We start from the raw sequence: 11,818 nt of genomic DNA on the forward strand, positions 1-11,818 counted from the left end.
CGGGTGAACTTTTAATTCCTTAAGGTGGTGCTTTTTTTGGTCTTTCTATAAGTGTACTATAAGCCTAGCCTAGCCTAGTCTCAGGTAGTGACAATGTATGTGCTGCGCATAAGGCGGAGGATCAGCAGCCGCGGTATCCTGCCGGGCCTTCATCTTCCGCTTTTGTTAGTTTAAACCATGATCCTTAAGCTTGTTTGATTGGATGACAGGCCATTATTAAGGCTAGAAAGCTAGTTTATCACATTGTGGAAGACGCCTACATCTCCTGGCATAGTATCAAAGGGGCCTCCTATGTCTTTGCTTCAGTAGTCCTGCCTGCGGCCAGAGGCTGTGGGTCAAGACTTGTCTCCATGAATGTTCAACAAGTCAAACTTCTTTACCTGGACAACCTCTACAGGTAGGAGAGTTTTGGAGCTGGTTTCCCAGTCTCCGTTTATCCTCTATCTCTACTTCTAATCGAGGACACTGTCTTTAAGACCGTAGAGTGATCGTCCTCTTTCTTTCTCTATACAGTTTGGCACGACTTCTGAGGAGACCTCATTACGGCAGTAAGTGATGAAGGTTCCACTGGAGCAGGGCATTTCCCTGTAAATGTGAGGGCATGTTCTACCAGATCAGATAGTGGCTCCCGGTGGGCAGAGCACCAGGGCCATGGCTGAAAAGCTTTCAGGCTGCCAACCGGTCAGAAATATTTACAGATTCCACGTTTTGCATGCAAAGATGACGTAAGACTGCAAAATCTGACTGTACCTTTAAGGCATCGCCAATGTACCAGTGTTCTCTCAAGAGGATAAAATAGTATATGAGAATCGGCTTTAATGTTAATTTCCTCTTCTTTGAGCCCAATAAGGGACACTTGTTACCCACCCTTGTATGCTACATTTAAAGTGTCAGAACTGTATGGCAGAGTCCTTCTCCAGTGGACCAAGAGACAATGATTTAATATTGCTTTTAAAATCTTGTCAGAAGTCGATCAGCAATTTTTAGCCTTTTTTTTTTATCTGCTTTCTCCAGGGATTCGTTATCGAGACTGTTCCCTCCACTGTGGGCCGCTAGTGACCACCAAGATCTTTCAGAATATCTTCCAAGCATCCTTCCAGGAAATGTGGACTTCTCCGGTGAGACTTGTCCCCCGAAATACCAAGAGCAAGGAAGGAAGTTGCCAGATATGGAAAGCCTTCAGAGAGGGTTTGAGGACCTGGGCCTGTTGGAGTCTTGGGTTTCCAACCCTGAAACCTGTACCCCACAGCTGGAAGACATCCTGCAAGATCTTTATATTGAAAACCAATCACTGGAACCCAATTCCTCATTCCAGCCAATGGAGGCCCCTAACCAAGCCATCAGTGATTACCTGAAGTTTAATGGTCGAGATCCAGCCACCAAAGCAGCCGGCTTCAGCCCCAATGGTCATAAAAGAGCAAAAGAATTCCCTGCCGGTCATAAACCATTGTGGAAAAATGAAAAAGGGAGAGGAACGTGTACGAAGTCTAGTCCACCGAGCCAGAGCAATTTCACGTCTGGTATGCGAGAAGATTGGGGTAAAGAAGCGTACTCAAAGCCCTGCAATGACTTCTCGTCTCTGAGCATGAAGCCACCGCCATACCACTTCAATCAGCAGTTTGCTAAAGAGCGTGGTTATCCACATTCAACCCAGAGGAAACACTACAACGAAGGGTTAGAAAACAACTACTGCAGCTTCTCAAAGTTTGGGAATTTTGACGGTCGAGAAAACAACATGACCTCTCAGATCCAAAACGAATCCTTCCCCAGGTCTTCTGCTCCTGGTATCCACCCAAATGAGGACTTCAACCTTTCCAGCCAGGGCCATCGATGGCTAGATAACGAGACACCAGGGATGCAGAAGCCAACCACAAGTCCTCTACCATCCTCTGCCAGCTCTTCACTCTCTGATGGATCTCCAACACATCATCCCAGCTACTACACATCTAACCAGGTTCCATTTTCCAACTTTACTGAGGAAAGTCAGAGGCGTAATAAACCTTTTGGTCACTCGTCTCCTTGCAAAGAGGGGGTATATCGTAGTATGCCACCAGGCTATCCACCCAACTGGTCACCCCCACAGCAAAGTCCTGGGCTGAATGGCTCTGATCGGTACCATAAGCTGCCTAAAAAGAACAACCCACCAAATAGCAGTAATGCAGACAGAAGGGGGAGAAAAAGCTGGAATGGCCAACACGGAAATGTCCGACAAAGCCCACCTACTTACAACCTGTTCCAAAGGAAGCAAGACCCCAACATGGGAAACATGTCTGATTTCATCAACGCCTCGTTCCTCCCCCCTTTCTCATTAATGTCTGATCTGAAGCAGAGCCAGAATTTCCCTCCTTTTAACCCGCAAGCGTTTTCTCCACCAACCAACATGCCGTTTCCCCCGCCTCCTCTTCCCTTCTCTGACCTCATCGATCTGTTCCACTACGAAGACTTAAACCGCATCCACCCTTTTATAAATGACTTGTTCTGCGGAGATGTTCCCACGCCCTACTTCCCATTCCCCGCTCCCTTCAACAGATGTCGTCCATCAAGAAACCGCAGCGGCCCTGCCAATGAGCTTCACTTACAGCTGGAGGAATGCTGCGAGCAATGGCGGGCACTAGAGAAGGAAAGGAAAAAGGTAGGACAGCCCTATGGACAATGAAGAGAGAATTTCCTAAAGACTGTAGACCGGTGGTACCCAAACTCTGTCCTCAAGGCATCGAAACGGTACAGGTTTTAGGTCTATCCATGGCTCAGCACAGATGTTACATCAAATTGACTGAGGTACTAATTAAGTCACCTGTGGCAAAGCACAGATATGCCTAAATTCTGGACCGTTATGGTGCTTTGTAGATGAAGTTTGGGAATATCTTTGAGGTTTTGTTAGATTGCCGCAATGTCAGGACTGTAATATAACTAGATTTTGAAAATGTTATATGTTATTCATACGCACTGGGCGTTTTTCACGGGGGTGGACAGCTTCCCATATAAGGATGCTATGGAAAGCCGTCCACCCCATGTGCTCATCTACTGGTGTGCCAGCTTTAGTGGTTCACCATCATCTGTATTCTCATGCAGCAGCCAGTCACCAGAAGCTAGTAGAGTCTCACGGGACCTGGCGTACCAAAAACTCTATTAATTCATGTAGAATTGGGTCCATGGGTTCCGCTGTTCACCTGTGACCTGCATGAGTCAGGCATTGGTACCGGGTTACAAAAATTGTATTGAGGTTATCGAAGCACAAATCTAGATTTCAAATGACAAGTTAGTAACGATACTTATTTATGTGTCTCACGTATTTCAGTTCCACTTAGATGTTTGATGTAGTACCAAGTATTCGGATAGTTCTTTCCATCATAAAAGGATCAGTATGTGATGGCTGTTATGTTTTGTGTCCCCTGTCCGCACCGTTTTCAGACTGAAGGGGAGCTTGCCCGAAACTTTCCGGGTAACAGAATTTCCAGCTCCTACAGCTCATCGGTGCCGAGACTTCCAACCAACCCATCGAGAGTTGACCGTTTGGTTGTTGATCAGTTCCGAGAGCAGGCAAGAGTAAGTGTTTGGGGGGGAAGGAATCCAAGGAAATACTCCAAGGAAAAAAAAAACAGGCGCTTGAAAAGAGTTGTCCCTCTAAGGGTTAGCAGATGCTCAAAAGGGGGGATAGTCAGTCCCCACCTAAAAGGTAAACAACAACACCAATCACGCTCTAAGCATGTGAGCAGCGCTAAGTAAATGTTTGGCACACAATAGTTTAGTACAATAGATATTTTTACTGAATAAAATGAACAAGTGATAAATCACAATAAAAACAATTAATGTTGACAAGTAAAAAGGCTCTTCATGTCACAGGAAAAAAATGTATAAATAAATTGGGTACAATTGGGACCCCAGGGGGAAACAATGGATATTGGATTGGGGGGGGTGGTATGAAAGTGGAGACACAGGTTAGTGCACTTTACCAATTGGTCGGAGGTCTGGATGTCCAGGTTTCCACTTGGGTGGCAATAAGATCCTCACAATGGTGTGTGGTTTGATGGCACCCTTTGGAGGAAAAACGGCTTCCGCTTTAATGGGTACCCCTCGTCTGTTAGATGGAGGGGGTAGGGGAGAGATTGATTGTCCCCAAAAGATCCAGAGAGCGGTGTCCGCCGATTTGACCAGGACCACGTGGAGTGGTGGTATCTGCTCACTGAAGAGTGTCCTCCTATTTGGTTGCAAGTTTTAATTTTGCCACTGGATGTTTTGGGAGGCGCAGTGTCCACCAGACCGAATGGAAGAGGGATCCTGGGAGGGAGTATTGTAAGTCCGTGTGTGATGGTACACTTGGAATAAATGGAACCAATACAGGTGTAAGGGTCCACAATTGGGGTCCTGTGGGTGAAGAGCAAGTAGTCCACCTGACGCGTTTCACTGCCAACTGCAGCTTTATCAAAGGTATTCAGTAAAAATATCTATTGTACTAAACTATTGTGTGCCAAACATTTACTTAGCGCTGCTCACATGCTTAGAGCGTGATTGGTGTTGAAGAGTAAGTGTTTGTGGTTTATGATCAGTTTGTAGCATAACCCTACGGAACGGGTGTAAGCACCGGATAGTCTGTAATGCTTGGCATATGCTATACAATTATCTGGCCCCGTCACTGGATATGATCGCCCATTGTATTGTCGAAGTTTACATGTATGTAATTACAGACTTTGTCTCCTCATTAGGCAATCTCGTTGGTTAAGATAATGGAGAATATCCGTGGTGAGACTCTCCATGTCAATATAAACCTTGCGCTGGAGCATCACCTTGAAGCCATCCATCTAACGCAAGCTCGGCGCAAGGATGAAATTGTTAACGCTGCTAACCGCCAGAAGCAAGGAGCCCCCCGCTACAACAATGAGAGAGGTACGGTGTCGGTGTCTGGGATTCGTTCAGTGACCAGGAAAAAGTGGACCCCTGTGACCTTTAAACAAATTATTGTACCACTTGGGATACATAAATTATCCCGGCAGTCATGACGTCGGAGTTCATATGACTGATCCTGATATGCGGAATCCCTACAGCGGCTCTGTATGGAATCTAACCCTGTACACCTACCCCGTAACACTCCATGCTTGCAGCCTAACCCTCCCCATATCCTAACCTGTCTATGCTCACTTCTATCCCTTCTGGGACACCCCTGTCTGTCTGCCCCTTCCCTTTACAATGTAAGCCCTCTCTCCTCATATGCTTTTCGTAGACTATATCTCTGCCACCCTGATAATTGCATCAGTGTCCTGTCCCCTGGTGCAACTGTCTGTACTCATGTACTTGTCCTAAATTGCATTGTACTGTAATTCGTTATTTTCTTGTTTTTCGCTCATCTATGTATTGTCAGGTGCTGTGAAACCCTTGTGGCGCCATATATGTAAACAAAAATAATAACCTTAGCTCCCACTGCCTAAACCTACCCCTCCTCCCTGTAGCCTCAAGGTGCCCATACACTGAGGCGATTTTGGCCGATTGCGACCAATCGGCCCGTTAAATCGGACCAAATCGCCTCTCCCTGACATGCAGTTGGGTCCGATGCGCGGTCCCGTGCGCATCGGACCCGACTACACCAAAACCCCTTTTCCACCAAACGTATAACCCGGGTTATTGCCGGGGCAACTCGGGTCATAGTTTGTTGGGAAGTGGTCAGATCACAGGTAAACGCGGCCCTACGCGGGCTTCACAGGTATCCGCGTCCCCTCGCGGGGCTCGCCACGCTTCGGGCTCGGTGGCTCGCTGCGCTCGCCACACTATTCTATTCTCAACTCCACGCCGACGTGGATAGTGGGGGTATGAAAAGGTCGGAGGACGCGTACCGCCGCCCCTCGCGGGCTCGCTGCGCTCGCCACGCTTCAGGTTCGCGTGGATCGTGGGGTGTCGTTAACAATTGTGGGGGACATTTCACTGCTAAGGGTGCCTATTTGGGCTCTGTGGCCCATTTAACATTGTTTCCTATGGCAAAATCGCGGGCATTGAGGCATTGAACTGAAAAATCGGGTCCATTGAAAAATTTAACATTGATCCCTATGGGAAATCGCGGGCGTCGGTCGCGTCGCACCCGTTACTTTAGTGCATACGATGGACGCGATGCCCGCGATGGGTGCCGTCCTAGGTAAAGAGTACCCTTGTGTTTTGTAGCATAGGACCACTCCATAGTCCTGTATCTGTACAACTGTGTTTTGGGGGTTGTTCTAGCAGTTTATCCTCTGTCTTCTTTCCCCCTAGATGTCCTCGCTCTTGCAGCTGCCATGAAAGAGATGGTGTTATCTACGCGTAAGGCCCGCACCGCCCTTTGGTGCGGATTGCAAATGACGTTGCCTAAATCTGGTGTTGCCGTGAAGCAGGAAGATCTAGAAAGGGCTTTGCTAGAGCTCTGCCCCAACAAAACCCCCACTCTGGAAGAGGAGACACGCACCGAGATCGGGGAGGGCAGGAGAGCAAAGAACTAAATATGTAACCAACAGCCATTGTTGGCAATAAGTGACCTGTTCTGGTCAGAGGTGGAAAGTTTTGCATTTCAGCAGGCTTAGTAATTTTGGAGCATTTTGGCCATCAAATGGCAGCTTTAATAGTTCATATTTGTAACATTTTGTACCTGCACCTTCTACTGCATTTCTATTGTATTTTATTAGAGTAATAACCATGCCCAGTGATTCTTCATGTATTAAGGAGATAGTGTTATAATAGAACCTAAGCCTGTCCTAGGTCTTTGTTCTTTCTTACTTGCTGCATTTTAGGGGGTTGCATCGTACCCATAGCGGTCCCTATCATTTAGATTTTTTTAAAAAGGCATTTTATTTTGTGCCAAAGAAGGTGACAAGTGAATTTTATTCTATATTTATGTTAATACGCAGATTCTTTATAACGAAATGATTTTCATTGTAATTTTTTATGTTGGTTTATTATAAGACCTTACTCATTGATTAGCTGGATATGCTGCACGAGAATGTATTGGAGATCTATTAATCCCTGTCTGCATAGCATAGTATGACCAGATTATTAACATAGTTATAAATAAAGTTAGGGAATTTAATAAACATATTTATATTATACAAGGAAGGTTTGATCGGAGCCGCCGTGGGCACGAAGACAGGGCTCCGGTCTAGGAATGACATGTGATTTAAAAACCTATTAACACGTCACTCGATTATATCATCGCTCAGTTGCGATGAGAGTGGGATAATACGACTTTAATCTAGTTTGCACTTAATCAGAATTATAGTTCATTGGTAAAACCATTTTAATTTAAAGGAATATGCATTCCATATTTATTTTATGTATGAATATATTTTACTAAATACTGTTAACATATTTACTCAGGAAAATAGGCAGTACATTGCATTAGGTAAAAATTAGAGTAGACTTTAGGCTGGCTGATGTTGTATACACAGAGTATTTATCAGTTACCAAAGCTTTTATTTTCCACGTCAGTGTGATATATGCATCATTTCCCACTACGTTCACAGTGCACAGTGGCCACACACGCTGCAGACTTTTGTGACTTGCCAATACAGTGTACGTAATGCGATGGAATTGCCTTTGTCTTATCCTGTGGCTTTGGACAATCATGTCTTGTTTATTAATGTGAATGTACGGTCGGAGATGTCGATCGCGGTCAGTTTACGTCTGTGCTGCATGGTCCTCCGCTTGTTTTTTTATACTTCCTGTTCCGATGACTATCAGTGTATTATTCTGGTGCTAGCATGAATTAGAGATGAAGATTAGGCTCCACATTGTTCTATACAGGTGTGTGTGCGTGCAGGTGGGGGAGGGGGGGAGTAACGCGCTTGAGTTGTTAGTCGTTCTAGCTAGACTACACTACAGGAGGTTTGTCGTTACATTGAAAGTTTTAGAATGGGAATCGGAATCTTCTCGTGAAACGCTGCAGCTTTTGTGACCTGATCACGTGACCTGGAGACCCGTTACTGTTTGTGTGGGTTTTGTTACTTTTGATAATGGAGTTGTGTTTCTGTTAATATAGTAGTTTTTATTAGAGGCGCAGCGGTAACTGTGTGTAAGACAAACCATAAGCCACGTACGCCTGGATAGGTATACTATCTGATCATATGTGTTGTAGTGCTGCTGGTCTGTGTGGGGTTTTTGTTTGTTGTTGTTGTTGTTGATGAAAGTTGTTTCATTTTTATTACCTTTCATTATTGAATAGGAGTAGGTGGCATTCAGATTGTGGTATTTCTGGACTCTATGTGCTAAGCCTTGGACTGAGATTATAGTATCAGGCAATCAGACCCTAACTGGTATTTATCATACACCGCCTGTGACGTGGCATTTAGGAGCTGGTTGGCTCTGTTCTAGTGCGCTTGGTGTAATTTGGTGACCATGCATCAGATATTGGGCTTATGATGAGGTTGTGACTTGTCAGACCTTGTAAGGAGGACCAATCAGGTCCTAGCTAACACTTTACCAAGTACGTTATATAAAATGAGAGCTGGATCCTGATTGGCTGATGTGTACAACACCTCCACACCTTGACCTTCTTGCTGTTACATGCTACGTGCTTTACCGTTACAGATGGCTGCTGAGATGGTATATTAAGGTAGTCAGGATGGCCTATAGTGTACCCCCTGGTGGCCGGGTCTGGCATTACTGGCTGCACGCATCACATCCCAGGATGATCTGTAGCCTGTACTAGGAGCTGGGAGAGGTGACCGGTGTTATCCTGATGCTATTGGAATTAGAACGGAGATCACCGCGCCGTTAGCTCTGCCTAAAGGTGCCAACAGCCACTAAATAGAAAGTGAGCATTCTCTGTTCTAGCCAGCAGGGGGAGCGTTTGTGCTGCAAACAGTAGTTGGGGCTGGATATCTACTGGCTTGTGCCGTCCACCTGCTGGGGCATTCTGGGTATGAGGGGTGGGCAGCGTTGCTGGGTGCCGCAGGTAGCAGAGGCAGATAGTCTTTCCGCATGCTACGGGCACAGTGTTGCTACGCTGCGTGGGATGATTGCTGATGATGGGAAGTGAACGGTTCATAGCAACCCCACAACAACTGTGATATTGTCCCTAATATACTATTCCTCCGGGTGTGGGTCTGGGGTGGGTGATGCGGCTGGCTCTTCTCTGATAGGTGAAGCTGCAGAGAACACCGAAAGTAGTCCTGAAATGTTGTAGGTTCTGGTCCGAGTGGTTCTGGTTCTGGATCTTATAGAGTTTTTATTTTGCGGTGTGTGTTTTTGTTGTTGCTCTAACTGGTATTGAGAAGTTTGTGGTGTGAAGATGTTGCTGTGTGCTTTGTATTCATTCTATATCGAAAAGCAATAGTATCACGTTTTTTGGGGTGTTTGTAATTGTCAGGTATCCGGGTTTCTTGTGTCTTAGATCTGACCCCATTGCAGCTTGCATGAGCTGGCATCACACCCATGGAATTCCTATATTGCGCTGCATTAACCCCTAACATTCTCCCGTCTCCTACATCCCTGCATCCGGTGTCGTCCTTCTGTCGGCCAATAATACACGGTATTCTAGATTATATTTACACTAAGTAATAGACGTGTTATATTATTACACCCGTACCTGGGGAATGTGTTATTTCGTCTTGCAGGAAATCTTGTATTTAAAGATTTGTGATATTTAATATATATATATCCCATGATGAATATATGGCTTACGCTGCCTTAATTTACCTCATTTGTATATCTTTTGTCATTGTACTTTATAAGCACTGTAATTACAGGTTTTGTAGTGTTCCAGTGACTCTGCTGAAAGCTCTTTATACCAATGAGTGTGACCATAAAGGACCTGTTTATACTAATATGATAATTATTCAGTGTTGCTGCAACCACAAATAATCTAGCCAACCCCTGTTATTCTCACAATGACCCGCCGACGTGTTTCGGTAGCAATATAATAGTAGACATACATAGTACTTACCCATCCGCTGCTGAAAACACTTTAACGTCCTCGGATTAATGCGCTTTTTGTTTTTTTAATTAGTATTATTTTGTATCTTCTTTACTACCGGAGATGACCCAATGTTACCATTTATTTATGCATTTCTGTTTTTATTTTCACATTTAAGTGTAATCATAGATGTTCTAGATCTTTTTATATGTCAGTTACTTGTTTTACCCCAAAACTGTGGTACCTGGGGCATCACGTTCTATATACGCCTCACTGTCTGGGATTCCCTCTTCTAAAGAACAATAAGGAGGTGATTCAATTGGTTTTACCTGCGGCTACCACCGGGGACACAGAACGGAGCGGCTTACTTATCGCTCTGTCTAGACGCCCGTTAAAAGATGGGGTGACATTTCTTCTCGCAGCCTCCTGAGGCATGAGAAGGAATTTCCGTTTGGGCGTCCTAACCAGGACTAAGGGGGTATTAAATCTGTGTCGTCGTTTCCCGACAGGGTAAATATTGGTACGCACCTAGTCAATGCTGCCATTAATGACTGCATTCAAGGGGGTTTTTAAAGAGTAGGATCGGTTTTGTCAAAAACGGACATAGATTGTCAAGTTTTTCTAAATCCACCGACTTTCTGACACTCGACAATCGGAACACTGAATTCCGACTGTCGATGTGCTGACGGACCAGAAAACGGCCTGAAATTCTGACTGTTGGGACGTTCTGACCGGATTGAATTCCCCCCTAAAGAGGGGATTAGCCACAAACAAAAGCCCATCTATTTGGACGCCATAAGAAAATAAACTTTTGAATTGCGGCTGACAAGTTCCCATCAGTTTTAGACGGGAGATCGGGTGTACAAAACAATTGAATCGCCCCCCAAGAGCATCATGTAACAGCTGCGGTCTTTAGTACACAGGGGTAAATGAAAAGTACTGTATTTGGATTGTTGTATTAAATTCTGGTTGTTGTGTTCAATGTTTGATGGCTTCAATGCAAGTTAGACTTTAGAGAATAAATGTCCAATATATCCGGAATAACAATTACCCGTTGTTTCATGTCTGTATACATAGGGGGATGCCCACGTTATCATGTTCTCTCTATTCCCAGCTGTGTAAGTGTTGCGCAGGACCGTGCCGGGGACCGCAGTGTACTTACGGGACTATGTTCTGTAATCCTATCATCCAATGGAATTCTTTTCTGTATGCCCAGGTGTCTCGCAGTGTCCTTGTACCCGCAAGTACATTTATGTCGCACTGAAACAGCATCTTGTCCATTTTGTGTAGTCTCACTCGTAACCATGGAGATCAAAATGTATTTTCAAGCGTCCAATCACTGTGATGAATTACTGAGCAGGTCTATACGGTATTGGGCATTGTATTCCGTGGTGTATATCGACATTACTTGCAGTAACAGATGATTCCTCTCTAGTTCTCTGTCCGGCTGCCTTCGAATCGCCAGGCTGGATGTGATTGGTCAGTCATGTACTGATTGCTATGTGGTTATTGTCCGGGGTGCAAGGTCCTGGTTATGGGTCCCGTGTACCGATGTCTTGGTGCTATGTGTTTGTCCGCAGACGGTCGCTAAAAAAGAGTCATCTGTGCTAATAATAATTTATATATTGACTGAAATTGTACTTAATTCTGAATATGTTTCTATGGCTAACCAAATACAACTTTGTTAACTTGTATGTATGACATTAAATCATTTAGTTATTACCTTGCCTCCGTTCTTAAATGAGTGTGTTGACTTTCTAAATACGTTACAGCTTTCATTCTAGAACCCTGCACCTCTCAGAATCCAATCAGCTCCTATTCCCTGCCTGGGGCGCCGCTGTCTGCTTTGGTGCATCAAGCACAGTCTGGTCTGCATATCCGTGCTGAAATATAGACCACATTGTGCTAGAAGCACACGGCAGAGCGCGACGTAATGCAACGTAATTAGGGTCG

At 45.0% G+C, this 11,818-nt stretch overlaps 1 protein-coding gene across 2 annotated transcripts in view; it reads left to right on the forward strand.

The window, feature by feature from the left end:
* LOC146079937 (uncharacterized) overlaps window positions 1-11,587 on the forward strand; it is a 20,536-nt gene extending 8,949 nt beyond the window's left edge. For both annotated transcript variants that reach the window (XM_083186667.1, XM_083186665.1), the window contains exons 4-7: window positions 1,015-2,632; window positions 3,412-3,546; window positions 4,704-4,884; window positions 6,235-11,587. In XM_083186667.1, the coding sequence (XP_083042793.1) occupies window positions 1,015-2,632; window positions 3,412-3,546; window positions 4,704-4,884; window positions 6,235-6,458 (2,158 nt within the window). In that variant the 3' untranslated portion in view covers window positions 6,459-11,587. The remainder of the gene's footprint in view (window positions 1-1,014; window positions 2,633-3,411; window positions 3,547-4,703; window positions 4,885-6,234) is intronic.
* The last annotated feature ends 231 nt before the right edge of the window (window positions 11,588-11,818 follow it).

Source organism: Crinia signifera, chromosome 5 (assembly GCF_055691185.1).
Source record: "Crinia signifera chromosome 5, ASM5569118v1, whole genome shotgun sequence".
NCBI lineage: Eukaryota > Metazoa > Chordata > Amphibia > Anura > Myobatrachidae > Crinia > Crinia signifera.